Source organism: Triturus cristatus, chromosome 7 (genome assembly GCF_964204655.1).
Source record: "Triturus cristatus chromosome 7, aTriCri1.1, whole genome shotgun sequence".
NCBI lineage: Eukaryota > Metazoa > Chordata > Amphibia > Caudata > Salamandridae > Triturus > Triturus cristatus.
The window spans coordinates 653,952,521-653,974,096 of NC_140590.1; the positions used below are offsets into that span (position 1 = coordinate 653,952,521).

The 21,576-nt window shown below is 44.2% G+C and overlaps 1 protein-coding gene across 1 annotated transcript in view; it reads right to left on the bottom strand.

The window, feature by feature from the left end:
- The window catches only part of RGS9 (regulator of G protein signaling 9), a 714,724-nt gene that overhangs the window by 332,398 nt on the left and 360,750 nt on the right, over nucleotides 1-21,576 (bottom strand). Inside the window, exon 8 of the mRNA XM_085617281.1 lies at nucleotides 7,573-7,654. Coding sequence (XP_085473407.1) covers nucleotides 7,573-7,654 — 82 coding nt within the window. The remainder of the gene's footprint in view (nucleotides 1-7,572; nucleotides 7,655-21,576) is intronic.

Genomic DNA, 21,576 nt, shown 5'->3' on the forward strand with positions numbered 1-21,576 from the left:
CATTCAAAACTCCAGGGTGTGAATGAGGGTTGAACGGTCAACTTTGTCGAAGCCCCTGATAGGTCCAGCAATATCAGGAGTAGGGGTCATTCTCATCTGTTGTCAGTAGGACATTGTCTACTATGTGTAAGTTAATGGTCTTTGTGCTGCAGTGTGATCTGAAGCCAGCTTGGTAGTCCTGCAGGAGATAGTTAGCACTTATGTGTTTTTAAAGATAAGCATGGATTGCTTTTCCAATGATCTTGCTGATGAAGGGTAGGTGAGTGATGAGCCAGTAGTTAGTGAGGTGATTAGAGTCTAATGCAGGTTTCTTTAGATGTGAGAGTATATGGAATGTCATGAGAGCTTCTGGTAAGATGCTTTGAGTGAAGGAGGCATTGACAATGGTGAGTGGGGTAAGAGAATTTCCCAGAGACAGTTTTGGTGAAGGAAAAAAGTAAGGCCTCATCTTCATAGGAAGTGGATTTGAGGGAATTGAATTTGTTGGTGAGATCTGTGATAGACAGGATTTTAAAGGATGACTGATGTAGGATTCTACAAGAAGGGGTGGGCATAAGAGGAGAAACAGGATTGGAATTGTTGGTGTGTTGTCAGGTGTTCTTAATTTTTTCAGTGAAGAAGAGGTTGATGACATTACACTTGCCTGTGGAGTGTGGGATCAGGTGGCTAGGTATAAGATTAGTGGAGTACTTGGTTACAGTTTTTTGTTTTGGCTGATGTGATGAGCTGTAGTGCGCAAAGGAACTTCAGCATCATAAGGTCAGATCAATTTCTGTTTGTCCTCCATTTTCTTACCTGTCTACAGATGTGGTGTTTATTGTCAGCGAGGTCTTTAGAGTGCCATGGTTCTTGACTTGCACTTGTGTGTTTCTGTTGGTACACAGATGTTACAAAGTTTTCCCATAAAAAAAAGTGTTGAAGTCATTTAGAAGGGTGTTTGCATTGGACCTGGGGTTGGCAGTGCAAGTAAATAGTACATGCATTAGTGAGACAAAAGAGAGGTCCTTGAAGGATTTGTAGGTTTGTTTTACTTTTTTGGGTTCAACTCGGTTTGTTGGTAGGATGCAGAAAAAGGAGACGGAGAGGGTGAGTCGGACCAGACCAGAAGTATGGATGATTCGTTCAGAAAGATGGAGTATTATGTGGTGATGCTGGTTAGGCTTCACCATGCAATACTGTCACAAACCCCAAAGATGGTCCTTGGATTCACACTAATAAATCCTTAGCTCACTCCAGGTAGTTTGGCTTTATAAGAGGAACATGTGTTAAGCATTCAGAGTGCCAACATGGGCGATAAGTAATTGACATGCCTCGAGAGAAATCTGACACCAAGTATTAAAAATAGAGTGTACTTGTTTTTTAATATAGACACCAAAATGAATGGAATAGCATATATATAACCAGAGTTATAGATTTTAGAAGCACTATAAAATCAATGCAAAATAATATATTAAAAATGTAACACTGCGATTATTAGGAAAAAGCCACTAGCACTTGCAGGTCAAGTTGCATGGAAACTTTGCAGGGTAAAGGTGAGACAGGTCCCAGGACCAGGTCATGACAGTCAGTTACATTTTACCTGGCCTGTGGAGCCCAGATGCAATGTTGTCCTGGTTGTCCCTGGTACTGAACAGGAGCCGTAAGATAGCTGTTTTTACCACTTGCACAGTGCTGCGGGGGAACAAGATGCAAAAACACAACAATAGGGAGGTTGCTCATGTTGGTCGATTATCGAATGGAGTTCCCTCTAGGTGCAAAGTTGAGCGAAGGGGTCAGTTGCTGGACTGGCGACCAACAAGTGCTGGCAGCGGCAATCCTTGGAAAAAGGTACTTAGACCTCTGGTGGTTCTGGGGAACACAGTAGCTGCCTGTAACTTCATGGAAGGCAGGACTACAGATCCCACATTGCACTAGACCATCTGGATTTGGGTGATCCCACCGAGGGCCCGATGGCCAGCGACTCTTCAAATACGGAGCATTGTTTTACATGCAGTTTGCAGGGGACCAGTGTCACTAGTTCAAGGGAGTCTGAGGACACTTCAGGCTTTCACATATTTCACTCTGTCTGTGGGAACTGAGAGTTATCCTAGGACGAGACTCAATTGGGCAGTTCCAGGTGCGTTGCCACAGGTACAGAGTATCCCTCATTCGCTTTGTGCAAGTCCTGTTGTCGCAGACACGGGTCTCTTCTGTTGTCCTCTATGATGCAGGTTATTCAGAACTGAGGTTCTGGTGTCAGGAGTAGCCTTTGAATCCTAGGGTATAGGTGCAAGTGGACAATGAGCTGCTTGCCCCAGTGGCTAATCCGTCCCTTAGGTGACCCCATCCAGGGGTGTAGGTTACCTTTTCTACCCAGAACCCTCTATTCTGCTACTCCCTTCTTTTGTGTACAGACCGGGCTGCCCACCATGGAGGTGTGGCTAGCCTTCTAGGAGTGTACACCTCCTCAACTATCTTAATTCCCACCTACCCGGGTGCAAATGCGCCTGGGGCAAGGCTGGTTCCTCCTCTGGGAGTCAGTCCTTACGCATATCAGAGATGGTGCAGCCTTTGAAGCTTGCCGCCTTGATGTGCCACTTCACTAACCTTCCTGGGAGGGAGGAGAAGTGACCCTCTTCCTGCCCAGGCTTTTGTTATTGACTCCTGGGAGTGATCACACTGCCTGGCAGGAGGTCATAATCCTGTCTCGGTGGCAGCAAGTGTGGACTGCCAGCCACAGAGAATCCGGGGCAACCAGGTGATCAACCTCAAACGTAGCCACGTGGGTGCATGCCACATTGCCCTTGACAGGAGATTTGAATCAGGGGTGAGAAGGCATATTGTTTGATACCAAATGCAAAATATTTAGGTGGTACCATAATGTATATGCCAACCTCGGGTTTGCCCGGGTGCCAGCCCATGTTATCTTATGGACCATCCATCACTTATAGTGTTCTTTAAGGGTAAAGGGCATGATGAGGACATATACGCTTGCACTTATGTGCCCAGAGCTCTAATATACTGCACCCTGCCTCTTGGGCTTTAGGATGTCTTTCTTATGGGTGACTGATATATATGAAAGCAAAAGACACACAATTGATAGACGGAATGCAGAACAAATTAAAACATTCACCCCCAGTCAAGAGATCTGGGTTAAATCCATCATTCATTTGCTCACCATGCCACCCCAGTTCAGACCTGGCCATACGCAAATCAGTCTTGACCCTGTGCCTCATGGGAACAGTCCAGCTTGAACTGCCAAGCCAGGTCCTCCCTGGACCGGAAACAAGCCTCCTAGGACCGGTTTCGGGGTTTCACCCCTCTTCAGCCAGGATAGCTTGATTCCAGTGGCACAGTGAGCCCAGGACCCACGTCTGGGCATACCTGGCGCACTTAGGGCGAGAAAGCAAAAGACACACAATTGATAGATGGAATGCAGAACAAATCAAAACATTCACCCCAGTCAAGAAATCTGGGTTAAATCCATCATTCTTTTGCTCACCATGCCACCCCAGATCAGACCTGGCCATCTGCAAATCAGTCTTGACCCTGTGCCTCATGGGAACAGTCCAGCTCGAACTGCCAAGCCAGGTCCTCTCTGGACCGGAAACAAGCATCCTAGGACCGGTTTCGGGTTTTCACCCCTCTTCAGCCAGGATAGCTTGATTCCAGTGGCACAGTGAGCCCGGGACCCACGTCTCGGCATACCTGGTGCACTTAGGGCGAGAAAGCAAAAGACACACATTTGATGAACAAAATGCAGAACAAATCAAAACATTCACCCCCAGTCAAGAGATCTGGGTTAAATCCATCATTCTTTTTCTTGCCATGCCACCCCAGTTCAGACCTGGCCATATACAAATCAGTCTTGACCCTGTACCTCATGGGAACAGTCCAGCCTACGTCTACGTCTTACCCAGTCTCCCTTTTGACTATGGCCCAGTATTATGAGCGTCAGGAATTGGAAGCAAAAGGCAAGGAGGATAAAAAGGTTAAAGATTTAAAAATGAAAGTTATGTTGGCTCAAGTCTATGGTCCACCATTTAGAGGAGGTGGATGAGGTGGAAGTGCGATGTATCGCCCTGGTGTACCCCCTTTCCATCGAGCAACTTTGACTTCTGATCAGTGTGCTTATTGTAAAGAGATTGGACATTGGAGTTCTCAGTGCCCCCCTTTGCGAGGTCAGCAGTATCAGAGGGGTAGAGGAAGTATGAGAGGCCGCCCAGGGAACTCAGGAAATAGGGGAGGAATGGATAATCGTACCAGATTTGAGGCAGTTGAGCACAACCCAAATTCTTCTAATACCTTTGATAGATGAAACCAATATCAAATGTCTGATTATTCGGTTGATGGTCTCAAGCATTCTGATTATGCATAGGAATGCCTAGGATGGAATAAGGAACTGGTTGAGGTCCGAGTAGATCAGAGGGGTCCCTATGTTGACACAAATGTCTTGGGTTCTACTAATCAGGTTGATACAGGAGCTACTCGTAGTGCTCTGTCAAAACAATTGGTTCCTAAGGCTCCCCTGTCTGGCACAATGATAACATCGATAGGATTCGATGGGATAACTACATCTAGCTCACTGTCACAGCCACTTGCATTTAGTCTTGATAAATTCACTGCAGCATGTCCATTTCTGCTTTCCCCTAAAACGCCGGATAACATTGTGGGTACCAATACGCTTAAACCTTTCCGTGCTATAATACGTTGTTCCCCAGAAGGTGTGTGTGTTATTTTAAATGATAACAATCCAATGGTTGAGAGGTCTTGTCTCATTAAAGAGAATGTTGCTCTGGCATCGCTACCTAGTAATTTGTGGGCTACATCAGATACCGATGTGGGACACATGGTTATTCCACCAGTACATATTCAAGTGTAGGAAGGTGCTTTGTTGCCTCAACTGCCCCAATATAAAATATCTCGGGAAGAAGAAGAAGCATTAATACACATTGTTCAGGATTTAATCAAGGTGGGGGTTGGGGAAGAAGTCCCTTACAATACCTGTAATAGTCCTATTCTTCCTATTTTGAAAAAAGATACTGACACTAAAATTTACAGATTCATCATTGACTTATGAGAGGTCAACAAAAAAGTGGTGCCCCAATACCCGGTAGTCTCTAACATCACAACACTTCTTACTATGGTTCCTCCTACTGCCACTACATTTAGTGTGATCGATTTGAAGAATGCATTTTTCTCAATACCTATTTACCCTTACAGCCGTTATTTGTTTGGCTTCACTTTGAATAATCGATCATTCAGATTTTGTAGAGCTCCACAGGGATATACAGAGAGTCCTAGCATTTATAGCCAGGCATTGAAAAGGCAGCTTGACTCTTTCCTTGTACCAAAAGGGGTGGTTCTTATTCAATATGTTGGTAACATCTTGTTGGCTGCTGATATCCCTGAACAGTGTGAAGAAGGAACACTATTATTATTATCATTCCTTGCCTCTCATCATCACAAAGTCTCTCGGAAGAAATTGCAATAATGTAGACAGCAGGTTACCTATTTAGGTGACCTCCTGTCTAAGGAGGGACATGCACTCACACCAGATCGCATTCAAGCTATTTTAGACACGCCTGTGCCCTGTACTCAGAAGGATGTTCGTGCACTGATTGGCCTTACTTCTTTCTGTAGGCAGTGGATCCCTAGCATTTCTCACATTGTTAAACCCCTGTTGGCCCTTTTGACTAAAGACACTCCGATGCCCCTCCCATGGAGTACTGAATGCCAGAATGCTTTTCAACAGTTACGTCAAGCTCTTTGTTCTGCACCAGTATTAGGAACGACTAGTGAAACATTACAACTCTACCCTCAAATTGAAGTTGGCCAAAATACAGGCTTCTACATCTTTGAAATGGCCTAATGCACTGTCCTTAGCATTGCTATTCATTAGATCGATACCACATACACAATCTAGCCTCACACCGTATGAGGTGATTTTTGGAAGGCCAATGAATATTTGGGGGATTCCTAAGCCACACCATATACATGATGTACCTTATGTATTGATGAATGACTATTTGTCTCAGTTGACTGACAGTTTGTCTTCTATTTATCAACAGGTTCGGGAGACTCTTCCAGACAGGTCGCAAGGTGAGGGCCACTGCTTACGCCCTGGAGACTAAGTTGTAGTTAAATCTTTCCAGAGTACCAGCTCCCTAGCACCGAGATGGCGTGGCCCTGAGCAGGTGCTACTGGCTACCAGGACTGCGGTTCGAGTGACCAACCGGAAGAACTGGGTTCATGCGACTCCTTGCCAAAAAGTGTTGCAGGACCTAGTGAGCGTTGGCAGATCACTGCGACATCTTGGTCACAGAGGAAGGACAAGCCACGTCACCTGAAGGACCTGAGGAAGTCTTCCCGGACCACATGATCCCTGGTACATCTCTATATCTGCTGCAACCCCGGAAGAAAGACACTTTGTTGCTGAAAAAGACTGTTTGAGCCACTGTTCTGGGTAGTGAAAGACTGAGTTACAAAGGAGGGTAATCTTTTAGTGGCTACTCGTCTCAACCTCAGTAAAGAAACCACCGTCTGCCCAGGACCTTATGGCACCATCTGTTTTTCAACAATGAGATGAACATGCCTAAGGAAAAGAAGCAAGCTGCTGCAAGAGTTTGTGATCGAAAGAGTATGTTCATTATTGGACTCACTTCGATTGTTGTTATCATTGCTACAATAACATGGATAGTAGAGGAAGTAGCTCCTGCTCAAAATCTACTGACTGCTACTAGTCCTGTCCCCATTGAACACCACTATTCTTCTCTTCCTTATCATGAGCGGAAGCACAGAAGGTCCTATCTCAACAATACATACATTCAAATGTTGCATCACACACACAATGCTACGAACATTACCAACTGCTGGGTATGTGGAATGATGCCATCTCATCAGAAAAAGGGAGGAACGCCTTTTATTCCTTTGCCGTTTTCACATAATGGCTCCTGCAGAGCCTGGTTTGCACTATTGTGGGCTTCTCATATTGGTAATAGTACCAACTTTGATGTAGGAAGACTTAACGCTCACTTAAATAGAGTCTGTTACCCAGATGAGGAAGGAAATCCACAAGCTAAAGGAACTGTATGGGAAATGGAGGAGTATCGTTGAGGAAATTCCTCTGCGCGCTATGTTTTCCCTAACACTCGAACTATCAAGGGTAATGGACCTCCTGTTATAGCTGTTACTAGAGCTCGAGCAGACCTTTGTGTGAGCAGTATTGGCAATGGTGAAGCAAGGCTTCTCCGCTCCGATGCAAAGCAGATACGCAAACATGTACAAAATCAAAAGCAGCACCCCAAATATTCTAACAGACAACATGGATTGTTGATAGATTGACAGAACTTTCACAATCATACAAGTATGTAGGTGTGTCAAGAAAACCGCCTCAAATATTGTCTTAAGAAGCTCATTTCATGAACAATGTCAGCCGCAACAGATGAATCCAGTAATGAGAAAAACACAGCTTTCTTCTCTACCCTTCGACCAACAACTCCTCTGTCATTATTTTGGACTTATTTGTGAATTTCCCATATCAGCCATACCTGTAAGAAGGCCCCTTGGTGTTAAGGCTTTAGTAATACTTACAGGTGGCCTGTGGACGAGCCAATAGGCTTTTTCTTGACATTCTAGGACAAACTTGTCAGCCTTCTTTCTCTCTTTTCCAGCCCTGTGAAATCAGAAATGTACTCCAATTAGATTATGCCATTTTTCATAATGGTAATGATAAGTCTAAATGCGATGAAACAGGATTTCACAGGCTATGCAATTTTCAATGATTTCACTGATTTATTCTGCTCAGTGGCGTTTGGTTAAGTACAAAATACACAGGAATCACCACACAATATCCATTGGACCTAACCGAGATGGTCACAGACAGTGCTTTAAATGGGAAAAAATAAGTGCAGGTACTCATTAAAATGAGCTAGAGGTGTAGTGAGGGGATGGGGCTAGGGGCGGGACTAAGGGCATTGACATGATGATACTGAACAACTTCTATACTAGTTGCAGCACATGCCAAAACATATTAGAAATGTGTTTATATCAATAAAGCAGGTAACCTCACTACACAAAATGAAAGAGAAATGCTATAATATGTTAACATTTTCTTTCTTTGCAATAGTTGCACCTTCTTAACCCCTTCCCTGCTCATGACGGAACCACTCCGTCATGAGCCACGGTTGCGCTGTGCTCATGACGGAGTGGCTCCGTCATGCTGCGGCCGTTGGCCGCCGCTCCGCCCACGCGGCGCAAATTCCCCGCCTGTGCGGACGATTAGCGCAGTGGGCGGAGACGTGACGGAACCACTCCGTCATGAGCACAGCTCAACCGTGGCTCGTGACGGAGCGGTTCCGTCACAAGCACAGTGCCACCGCGCTGCCCCCAAACCCCCCCCAGCGCCGCGGCGGAATTCCTGCCGCGGCGAAGGGGTTAATGTCATACTGTTAATTGCTGTTTGGCACAATACTATATATTTTTGAGCACGCGAGTAGGAAGAAACTGAAAATACCCCCACGTCACACCAAAGCTCTGATGGCACCAAGCAAATGAAGCAACTCATCATGACCCTCCCCAGAAGATTTCTCTTGTCTCTTCCATCAATCTATCCATTCATCCTTTCCCCCTACCATTTACCTGCTGATGTCCACCATTTAACCTTTACATTCTATCGTCCCTTCAGTCTTTCATCAATCATTCAGTTTTTAGGTCTCGTCTGAGCTAGCGCTTTAGCGCTGCTCTCGCGAGAGCTTTTGTAAAAGGGGGATCTGGAAGTGCAAACTAGTGCTTTTCAGGCCTCCAAATACAGTGCATGTGCGCCGGGCGCGCGCACCATTTGGCAGCCTGAAAAGCACTGCCTGATCAGTTTCGCAGACACAGCCACCATCTGTCTCCTCCGTCACGGGTCATTAAGTTGCATTCTCCTCTGCCTCCACCCGATCACTTTAACTTTCACTTTCGTGGCTTGGCTTGTTTTACTGAATGAAGCGAGAGTGAAGTTGAATTTACAGCACAATGCTAAATCCTTTTCTTCCTTTGCATCAATAATGTAGTCCAATGAATTACTCCCACAGGTTTTAAAAAATATTTTAAAGCAGATACTCTGAACATTGTTTTCTCCTAAAGTAGTACTTTCAAGTCCTCTATGAATGAGAAAGATGGGTATCTCTCAAAGGTATTCATCAATCACAGACACGTTTGCCTTGTTCTCTCTTGATTTCTTTTAATTTCTCTGCTGTGGTTAACTTTGCATTCCTGACCTCTGTCACTGTTCTCCTCTTGCTTTTGTTCCTTTGAAGCCCTTTGCTTACAGAGCTGCAAACAGGGAAGGCTCATAAACAACTGTCAACAACACCCCGAGGGGGTTCACGACGCCACTGTTCAGAGGCAAATGTGTCACAAGGAACGGGCTTCCATTACAGACACGAGCATGGCACGTGACAGACTCTGCCCCAGCCCATTCTGCCTTTTAAAGCCACTTCTCTATCCTGTGATGTCTGCTCTAGCCTCCATCGCCGTTCGGAGGCACTGGTTTAACATAATTAACATTGCCCCAGACCTGCCCTCCTTGCATATGACATACTGTCCTCACTACCGGCCTTTCAGTGGCAACATTTCGCTAGGTGGCGGGCTCTGAATCGGCCCTACCCACCTTTCGAAGACCCCGCTGAATATTTAACTGATTCTGCCACGTTAATTAGAAAGGGAATTTAGCATTTTTTCCAGTAAACGCACCTTCCTGCTGACGAGATCTGCTATAAAGAGCGTGCGCCGTAGTAAGATATGAATACCGGGAGGGCTTTACATGGCCCGGGTGTTGCCGGTGCTTAGCACCAGCAGTTCTAACACGCATTTGCAATGCAATAGGTCTCGCATTTACACAAGTTTAAGCTTTTGGCATTGTAAATGACAATGCCTTTTAGTTATGTTTTAAAAAGGAAAACAAAAATAAAAGGCATTGTCATTTGCAATATCAGTAGCTCAAACTCGCGTAAATGCGAGACCTATTGCATTGCAAATGCTTGTTTACCATTACCGTCTATCCACCCTTTATACCTAAACCTATCCATCCATCCATCAATCCATCTCCAAACCTATCCATTCATCCTTTCACTCATCCATCTCTTTATCCAACCTTTCCCTCATCCATCAATCCTTTCGCTCATCCATCCATCAACCCTTTCACTCCTTTATTCCATTAAACCTTTCACTCAATCCCTCCTTTCACTCATCCATCATCCACCCTTTCATCCATCCTCCCTACCTTTCATTCATCCATCCAATCTTTCACTTATCCACCCATCATCCTCCCTTTTATCCAATCATCCACCCTCTTTCACCCATGCATGCTTTCACTCATCCATCCATCTATTCATCCATTCATCCATCTATAGATCCACCCTTGCTCACTCATCCATCCACTCACTCATCCACTCACCCACCCACCAACCCTCACTGTTACGTTATTTATGAATCTTTGTCGCAGAGCAGACGTGCAAAGTGCCACACATTTTCTTTAAAATACCTCCTGAGAGTGTCTTGGTTATCGCTCTCTTTCTTTCACTTTTGTCTTACAAAAACAGACATACACACAAACATAGCAGACACACAGAAGACTCAGGTATGATAAAAGCCATCTTTTCTCTTCGCCTACCATGGCTTTTTTAATTGTCATCAGGGCCAGACTGGCCGTAGCCTGATTGCCACTGCCAGGGGACTGGCATGAGTCCTGTGCTTGAACAAACGCACAGGATAGTGTGAATGTGATTGACAGCACAGGGCCTGAATGGAACCTGCTCTGTCAAGAACAGCATGAAGGTGAGCACCTGGACATTATTCAAATGAGCCCTGATGAATAGCTCAGCTGGGGCTCAGAGCGGGGCTACAGAAGCGGTGCCTTGACTGCCAGAGACACGTTCCACTCCTGCTCACCAGCACGGGCAATGAACCTACCTTTTCATGAGCACCGGTACTCTCTTGGGCAGTAAAGAAGTGCCGGTACTCAGAGTGATAAATCAAAGAAGTGCCGGTACTCAGAGTGATAAATCAAAGAAGTGCCAGTACTCAGTACCGGCCCATTTAAAGCACTTACAGACTCAATGAAAGAGCAAAGGAGTAGCAACATGTTGGCTAAAACTCAGCTGGGTCAGCATGCACGTTAATTCACCAAAATGCCCGGGGTAGCGGAAGTGACATAAGGGGTCACATGACCCCTAATTACTTCACATGAAGTGAACTTGCATTACCTTAGGCCTCGAAGACATCACAGCCAGTGACATTCAACCTTTCACCTTGATGACATTCTGGAAAATGACACCTCATGCTCTTCGCCTCTGCAGTGCACTTTCTACTGTGTAGTGATCAGCACACTGACCCATATGAACATTGAAGGGGCTTCAGTGAATGGTGTACGACAGATCTTAAAACCCCACCAGAAGTCATCAAACAAGGCAACATTCTAGAAGGCTTATAGTTGATTAATTTAATTGATATAGGGCTGGGTATGGGATAGGCGATTTTTCTGTTCACTGTATGCTTCTTTACGTAAATGATAGAGAAATACTATTTGCAAAATCCTCCAAAAATATGAATTCAACCATTTTTTGTTTTGCATGGATGAATGCCGGAAACTGCACAGGAGATTTGTTGCTGGGTCATTAATACTTAAATACACTGTAATTACTATGATGTCAGCTTTCACCTTAGACCTTTGAAAAATTAATAGTTAAATGCCTTACTGCAGTATCTAAAGTGATTTCTAAAGACATTCTTATCTCGGTCAGTATTCACATTTATACTGCATATTTCACATTTATTTTGGAAGGTGTGGTGCAGCGGCCAGAGCGACTGATTCCAGAGCACGGGGTTCGCGGTTCGATCGCTGGTGGCAGCTCAGAACAGCCTCATGTGACTCTGGGCAATAACTCACTTACTCTCCTTGACGGCTCCCAGCGCCTTGAATCCTCAAGGGGTGAAATGTCCGTGCTTTACAAATATGGATTATTATTATTATCTTTTTTTCATTTTGAAAGTAACTCACATGGACGCTTTCAAAAATGAAAAATAAAATGCACCCGCAAAACGAAAGCGACAAATTAACAGAGGCAAGGGCTGGAACAATGGAAAGAAAACAAGGCTCATATAGAACCTTTTTTAATCTGTGTAGATGAGATCTGAGCCAGGGTTCACAACCATAGTGACAGGGGTCGCAAAAAAGAAGCCAGGGGTCGCAGCTGTGACCCCTGGCAACCCCAAAATGACTCCATGCATGGCGTGCAGAGGATCCAGGGCTGCCAGCGGTCATAGCTATACCAGGATTGAGTAACAGCAGCAGCAGTGCAAAAGGATCAACATGGCATGCAGATAAAACACAGTGTCTGATAGCTGCAACAACAATGCAGTGGCATGTTAATGAGGAAATACTCTGATGTCTGGTTTGGGGAAGACCAGAAAAGGAAGCAAGAACCAAAATCAGCCATGGCAGTCACATGTGGATTCCAAAATAGAAAGAGGATACTACTGGGCCAGGGCACTGGTGGGGTGGACCAAAGTTGTGGCCTCTGGTGTGGAGCCAATTAAGGGACATAAATAGGACTCAGAGGTGGGTCAATACTTGCAACCAATAGGAAAGCAAGGTTGTAGAGAAAGGAACAGCAGCAGTGTTAAAAGAAATATAGGACTAACCAAATGTCTGGATGTTAACCAGTTCTGTGACATAGAATAGCATAGAATAGAATAGAAGAGATTTTTATATAGTGCATGGCTACCTGGGAGCATCCCAGCGCTGTATGATCACTAGGGTCAGAGCTTCCTTTTAAGGAAAGAGCCAGGTTTTGAGTTGTTTACGAAAAACAAGATGATTTGGTTGTTTCCGCAGCTGCAACGGAAGGCTGTTCTACAGCTTGGAGGCGTTATAGGAGAAGCGACGGCCTCCACTTCTGGACTTCCTTATCCTTGGTACCACTGCGATGTGCATCTCATCCGAGCGGAGGCTTCTAGGGGCCTTGTAAGGGCGGATCAAGGATTTGATAATAGGATGCCCATTACCCCCTAGGGACTTATGGACGCCACACAAGGCCTTGAAGTGGATTCTTTCTGGTACTGGTAACCAATGGAGCGTGTGTAGTGCCGGTTTTGCGGAGCTTCGTTTCTGGGTTCCCGTAAGCAGCCTTGCCGCAGAGTTCTGCCCAGTCTGTAGTTTTGAAATTACATAAAAGGGAGCGCCCAGGTAGAGGGCATTACTATAATCGATTCTTGATAGGATAAGTGCTTGGACCAATATTTTTTTGGCTTGCTCTGGTAGTAAAGGCAGAACTTTACAAATCATTCTTAGTAAGCCAAAACAGAGTGCAGTGGTTTCTCTGGCTTGGACTTTGGAGGAGAGATCTCGATCCAGCCAAACACCTAGACTTTTTCTTTCTGTTTTCGGTGTGGGTGCTGGGCCCATGCAGGCTGGCCACATGGTGTTATCTTTAAAAATAAGCTGGCTACCAAGTAGCATAAGTTCAGACTTATCGCCGTTAAGTTTTAATTGGGAAAGACTCCTCCAATTAGTAACTTCCTCCAGGCAGTGGTGGAGATTCAGGGATGTATCGTTGGTCTTAGTCAGGGCTACCACCAACTGGGTGTCGTCGGCGTATGTAACTATATGGATACCAAAGGGGGTGACTGTCTCCGCCAATGGGTGCATATAAACGTTAAAAAGGGGAAGGCTCAAAGACGAGTCCTGTGGGACTCCACATTTGAGGGGAACTGATTGAGACAAAGTGTCACCTGAGAACACCTGAAAACACCTATCCTCCAGAAAGGAATTGAGCCAAGACAGCACCTTGTGGTAAATAAAATATCACGCTCTCAGACTTTTAAATATTAACAATAGGATCATGCATAAAGCAAGAGGCTGAGTCTGTGGTATCAGATACATAAAGGGCTTTATTCCAATAACTCGAGTCAAAGGGAGAATATCTCCATCACCAAAAAGGATCTGGACGGGGCTGAAAAGTATTCTCAATATTCTCAAAACATTATTCACAGAGTACAGTATATATACATTTCTCAATTGTACGTAAGCAAAAGAGCAAGAGAGAATGAGATAAGAGCATGTGGGCGTGTAAGTAGGCGTGAAGGTGGGCGTCCATGTGGGCGTCCACTTGATGATAAGGGGTAAATTGTCATGTGTGGGTGGATACCTGGAGATGATTTCGCAATGTCAGCAGAAATACTTGGCAGAGATGCGCGCTCAGCAGCATGACGTGTAATTGACGTGCAACTAGGGGGTGAAGGGGACTTGACATTTAGCTCTACATGTGGAGACAAAAGTCTGGGGTTATGTCAACCTAATCCCAAATCATATCTAATATCCTATGTTTAAAGAACTGTGTTATCCACAAGGGAAGGGCTCTCGGACAGAATCTATTCTATACTGACTGTGTGTGCGTGTACAAGCGTCTAAGTGTCTACACTGAATGCGAGGGGATGGGAATATTCCATGATGACAGGGCTATGAATTACTTGCATGAGGGCAGAGAAACCGGGCCTTTTGCTTGGTAACTGGAGGAATGTTTACTTAAGCTACTAGGCAGGAATGCATCGGCTGAGGGGGAAGCAGATAATTCGAAGGTGAAATACAGCTCTTGGCAGAGAATAGGCTGATGTCAGGCTTCGTGGGCCGCACAGAGAATGAGACAAAGTTCATGGTCACAGATGCAGGCTCAAGCTGAAGCTGTCAGAGGCAGAGAGCAGGGAAAGGCTTTGAGGACAGAATCGGGCCTACTTGCCTGAACTGTAAAAATGGAGTAACTTAGCCATATAAAGTCGGTGGCCTTTCATACTTAGGAATCGAATATCCAGCCCATTCATGGCGGATCTGACAGAGGACATGTTAACGGTGGACGCACATGTGTTTGCGTCTTCGAAACTGGAACTGAAGGGAACATACATGTATTTGTAACATGCACATAGAACCGTTGGGGTCCAAGATAGGGGACATAACTGATCAGGGAAATCCACATTTCCACATTCCCTCCTTGTCCCCTACTTGCCCGTCAAGAAACATCAATCTTCATTAATCCATCGATTTGCTCATGGAGCATCATTTCTTCTTCTTTCTTCTTCCGGGATCTTGAGCGAAAACCTTGATGTGGAATACACGATGTGGCACACAGACCACAAATCGCTGGTCCACATTGCAGACATAGACAGCAACTGAATAGTATGAGAAGGCCAATACCTAGGAAGGATAGGACCCTCCATCCAAAGGTGGATAATACACTCCAAAACCAACCGGACCAAGTCCAGGTGCCTGGATTCTGGTGTATCTGGCTTACAATCTTATGAAGGCGAGTTATGGCTTTATATACAGATGGCGAATTTTCTGGTATGAAAAATGCAATAGCTTGATCCGATGACCCTACAAGCTCCGCCCCTATCAGCCAGGATAACGTCAAGGACAAGACTATTTTGAAGCACAACAATCCGCATAGCAGACTGCTCTTCTGTTAAATTGCCTAAAGCGGAAATAGTTTCGTTCACTACTGCTTCAAGGGTTCTGGTTAATCTACGTATCAGCTTACTATTGGTAACTGTACCTATATAGGGAAAGAAACCTTTATTGAAATCTGTGTATTTTTCCCATGCTGTTTCAGTGTAATTGACAATTGGGAGATCTCTCTGCTGTCTATTGTGTACTAAATGAGTATTTCTATGAGAATCAGGAGGAGCTAGGAAAACAGGTGGTAGGAGGAATGCTATGTAACAGGTACCGTCCCAATCTAGAGGTAAGCGTATATATGCGGTCTGGCCACATATAAAGTAGGAATGACGAGAAGCTCTAAATGTAGACTTGCCTTGATCACTGAATTTTATTACAGTGGTGCATTTACTATGGCCCATGTGTATGGAGCCATTCTTTCTTATACATAATTCCTCTTTTACTGGGAATACGGACATGGCGGGCAAGATTGGTGTAGCTTCAGATTCAACGTTCAGGATCATGAGGTTAAGTGTAAAATTACCTAATCCATATACTTCATTTCTTAGATCAGTTCCTGTTCTTTTGGGAAGTCCCTCCTTGTTAGGGTAGCAGACTTTAAGCAAAAACTAAATTCAGGTTTCCCCATACCCAGTTGTCTTGATAAACTGCGGAATTCGAATCTAGGGAATTAATCAAACTAAACCATGCTCCACAGGAGCCATTGTGTGTGAACGGATAGAGAAAAAGGGGCAAAACTCCCTTATAGTTCTGATAGGGGGGAGTCGGCCACAGACCCAGCAGTCTGTAGCATTGCTAGTCTGATGTGAATGGTGCAGCATCTGAATAAAGGTATTGTTGCGTAAGGCAAGTCGATATGATAGCTCATAGGATGGCAGATCACTAAATGTGTGCTTTATGGTATCATTAGTGGAGGAGTGTAAAAGTGAGGCAATAGGAGGAAAAATAGCATGTAGTATTAAGCTGATACATATTATCGTGATGCTCTTAAGATATTGAAAAATTACAGTCACTATACATCTATTTGCTTCTTATCTAACTCTCTTATTTTTGCTTTATGTTATTGTCCAAGATCTTATGCGAGCCAGAATACATGTTCAACCGCTTCACCACCTAGTGGACTTAATTGATCAAACGGGTTCTGACTTTTTGAATCAAGGTTTAGCTTTGTGGAAACTTCTGGGCATTCTCCTCTAGAAAATGTTGTTCAAAATCCAAGTTCAAAGTTTTTTCCTTTGTAAAAGAGTGGTGAAGGTGCACTTTGACTTTAACGGCCGTCCCCGTGGTCCAGAGCACTGACTTCGGCGCCTGTCATCCAGGAGCGATGGAGTATTCTTTGACCTGGGTGTTGTCAGGGAAGGCGGCAGCAACCTGCGAACAACAAGAGAGTAGTGCAGACATCAAGGAAGCCAGGTAATCTGTTAGCATGTTACTGTCAACATAAGTAATCTTTTAGGCATTGTAGTGCCCACATATTTTGGTGGTCTACCAAAGACCACTTCATAGGGAGATAAGCCTGTTCTAGAATGAGCTACAATTCGCATGTAAAAGAGGGCAACCGGCAGGGTTACCATCCAGTCTATACCTTTGTCTGCGCAAATTTTTAATGTCTGATTATGTCTTTCTACAAGGCCTGCTGCTTCAGGATGTCGCACACAATGGAATTTCCAGGTATACCCTAACAGAAGGGACACCTGCTTCATTAGTACCAGGACATATTTGTAACCTCTACATCTGTTTATTTGGATATAATCCATTTGGAGCACTTCAAAAGGGTGGTCAGGTGGATGGAATCCACCTTGTTCCATCGGAATGCCTTTACCTGCATTGAATTGGCAACAGATCATACATGTTCTGACCTTTTGTTTCGCTGCTGCACGCAGGTGCTTGTTGAACCATATATTCTGTAAGCTATCTATCATTGCTTTCTCTCCTAAGTGTGCAGGACTATGTGCGGTATTTATAATCACTTGTACCATGGTATCAGGAAGAAACCATGTGGATTTGCCCTTTGTCATCCAACCTTGATCAGTCAGTACCCCTCCTTGTTCCGATCATTTCTTTAATTCGTCTACAGTAGCATGTGTCTGAATGTCTTGTACATCCCTGGAAGGATCCCTAACTGTCATGGCTTTGGACAGTGATAGTATCTGTGATTTTGTCATGTCTAGTGGGGTCTGAGCTGTCTGTTTAGCAGTTCGGTCTGCCAGATCATTGCCTTGGGAAATGGTATCTGTGGCTCTAGTATGTGCTTTACATTTTAGGATAGCTATGGCTGTTGGTAAATGTATTGCTTCCAGTAGGGCTTGAATAAGGGGCCATGCTGTATCTTGGCCCCATGAGAGGTCAAGAAACCTCTTTCTCTCCACAAAATCGGTGTAAATGTTTACTCTCAGGTGCTTAGCTCTTATGCACGCTTGTGTCAGGGCGATGAGCTCTGCTGCTTGTGCTGACAATATGTCTATTCTTTTAGTCTCTATTATTACAGTATCAGCAGTCACTGCATATGCTGCCACTAATTCTCCCGCCCCTGTCCTCATGCATGAGCCGTCAACATATAGTGTTAGCTCGGGGTCTGGGAGTGCAACATCTGTCAAGTCTTGTCTTGGTTTAGTCACGGTATGTATTACTTCAACACAGTTGTGTGGTAAAACGCTTTCTGTACTGGAGGGCAAAAGGGTAGCAGGATTCAGTATGTTGCATCGTCTGATCTCTATGTGTGGTTGAAATAACGTCAGCTCATAATCCGTCAGTCTAGCTACAGTCAGGTGTTGTGTTTGTGTCCGGTTCAAGAGAACCTCTACTGCGTGTGGTACTTGTACTGTCAGAGGGTGGCCCAGCACTATCGAGTCACTTTGTCTTATGGCTAAGGCCGTTGCTGCAACTGATTTTAGGCACGCAGGCAAAGCCTGTGCTACTGGGTCTAATGTACTAGAAAGATAAGCACAGGGCTCGTGTTTTCCTGCATGATCTTGTGTTAGGACAGATAGTGCTGTTCCATCCCGCTCTGTCACAAAAAGCATAAACGATTTGTTGTAATCAGGGTTTGCTAAAACTGGTGCTTGACATAAAGCTCTCTTTAATTCTTCAAATGCCACAGTGTGTTCTTGTGTCCAAGGGAGGACTTTAGTAGAAGCTGTATTAGGGGCTTGGACTAATTCCCCTGAAAGATCACAATAAAACATGAGAAAAAGGGGAAAACACCATACCTATTTCCTTGGCTTAATTTCTAAGGGGGCTAATTTCTAAGGGGCTTAATTTCTTAAGGGGCTAGCGGGAAGCGAACCTCCTCAGGGGCCACCCTGTGTCTTGACAATACTATTAATCCCTGTGTGTAGCTACTGGGCGTAAGCAAAATTATAGGAGATACACAGCGTATGTGAAACGGCGAGAAATCCTTCAAATTAATGTACAAACCTCATTGTGTTAGCTCATAAGCTAGCCAAATGACATCTCATATGCAAATGTCCCTATTACATGAACCTACACCAACCTGAAGTCAATATTAATGCTAGGAGGCCCTAATAGGAATGCTAAATTACCTAAATATTCGGAAAACCAAGTTTAAGAACAGTTGTTAATGTTGATAATTAATAATTTATCTGCTAAAGAAATCAGTCAATGTGCAATAATTTCCACCTATACAATAAATAGCCTAATTCAAAAACAAGTCAACTTTTGGGGCCACCACTCACAAGAATGAGCTTACTAAAGCAAACTTTAAAAAGGAAATCCTGTCAGATATTTTCTCATTACCCTAAATACCGGGCCTCATATGTCCCTCTGTGGTGGCAGTCCTTATTTAAAACAGGCCTTTCAAGAGTTAAAATGCGAATGCACAGATCATAATTGTTCCTTAATGTCCAATCTGGAAACATATGACCGAGGCTGCCTGTCTATAAGAGAAAGGCAGTTATGTGAAAAATATTTTAGTCTTGCATAGCCTTTTTCTTTTGTTTCATTCATCTCCAACACCAATTAGACATACACTGATAACGTGTTGTCTGCTATTTTGACAGCATGATAAAGGTAATATCATGTCTGTGAAATTTAGTAATTGTGCCAAGCCATCAGTATACCGGGCACAGAAAGCATGGATAATTACACTAACATATATAAATGAGCAGCGATGCGCAATTACAGTACCTACAGCTCAGATGCGAACATTCTGGCCTGCTTAATTTGTCAGGCTTATAATCAATAACTTATTTACCTGCCCTATACAACCCCATCTGGCAGTGGGTCATCCCAATGATGACCGCGTCAAGTCTGACACACAGGATCAGCAACAATAATCAAAAAATGACGAACACACGAACCTGTCTCTTTTTTTTTTTTTTTTTTTTTTTTTTTTTTTATAAAAATGTGCTATGCTTCTTTGTACACAATGTACCCTCATGTCCTAGTCGAAGATGCATCTCACATCTTTCCTCACAGACCCGTAACCACTGGATCATTTATCCAATGCAACTGGTGGCAGCTTGTGGCCACAATTCAAAAATGTCTGAATTTGAAAATCGTTTTTATATAGGCACATAGCCCTTAAAATTCCAAGCAAGAGCAACATTTTACTTTCTGACCAGAAGCAATATAACAATTGCTAAAAAATAAAACAAATCTTCTCCATAGACATTTCCTCGGGGCACTTGTTTTGCACAGAATAGAACAAGGGAATCTTTCTCGACTTACATTTCTCAGCTGCCCTGTCTTATCAGAGAAGTTAAAAATAGCCCCTCAGCGCGGCCTGAGCCTGGGCTGCCAGCCATCTTTTTTTTTGTTTTTCCTACTCCTGGCCCCAAGGCTCTCCAGCTGCAGGCATTACACAGATGCGATGTCAGAGAAGCCTTCTAAGCAGTGCCCTGTTCTGCTCCTCTCATCGGCCCCCACCTACACTGGCTACAAGGTCAGAATCTGTCTCCGATTTCTGTATCACATTCTGCTCTACACGGCCCCCACCTTCTCCTCACTCTGAAGCTGTCAAAGACAAAAAGACTACTCAATTCCATAAAAACTGCAATAATTCGCTCAATTGAAAAATTATTTTTACATACAATTTGCACTCAGGGGGTCATAATCTTACCGACTTGACCCTGCACATTGGCTCACTGGACCACCAAGAACACAAACCTGTATTCATGAAAAATTTGCAAATTCGAAATACCAACAATTCTTTTTCCAAGCTAAACTTGTCACTAATTATTTTTCGTTAACACTTTGTACATTAGGGGTGTCACAGGAGTTGCTCCTTCTCTAGCTGCACCCCTCTCAATTTCCTATTGCCAACGTAGTCAAATGTTGGACCATGTAAACACCAGCTATGCGCTGTTCATTTGGTGGGGGGCTCAAGAACCTTTGGGCTACTATGTAATTAATATATGTATTAGAACTGGTCTTTTTACTGGGGCCACTCTTGCTAGGTCCTCTGAAAGGACGGGATAAATACCAGCAACGTCAGTATTTCTTTTTCTGTCAGCCTGCGCTCATTTTACCAGCTCAAATTCCTCCTGTAACATCTCATCCTTGGCTTTTCCAGACTCCAGTCCACTCCTCTCTGCTTCGTGAAACACTTACTCTGACCTTCTATGTGACGCCTTGCGCCAAAAACTCAATGGCATCCTTCCAAGCTGGTCTACATTTTCTCTTTCATAAGAGTGTTTCGTTGTCCATCTACTTGTTCTGCTTTTACTCAGATACCTTCCTCAACTAACACGTTTTCTCGGGCTTTGTCTGAATCCTCCATACTTTTCTCTTCTTTTCTGAGCGCTTACTCTGTGCGTCTATGCTATTCTTTACGCCATAATTCAACAGCGTCTTTCTGTGACTGTCTAGCTTTCCTCTTCCACAACTCTTCTTCGACTTTCATGATACATTCGGCATCCCAGGTCCCAGCTACGGGCCATCTCTGACTTTCTGGTAACTCTTTGGTGTAGTCCACCCATAGATCAAGGAATAATATGGCGTCTAAGCCATGCTTGTGAAAAATAAAATGTCCTGTAGTGTCCCTAGGAGGAATAGGAACTGCTTCTTCAAGCACCCCTTTTCTGGTAGTAATCTGTCTTAACTTCGAGAAGAGCGGCATATTGACAACTGATCTGATACTTACT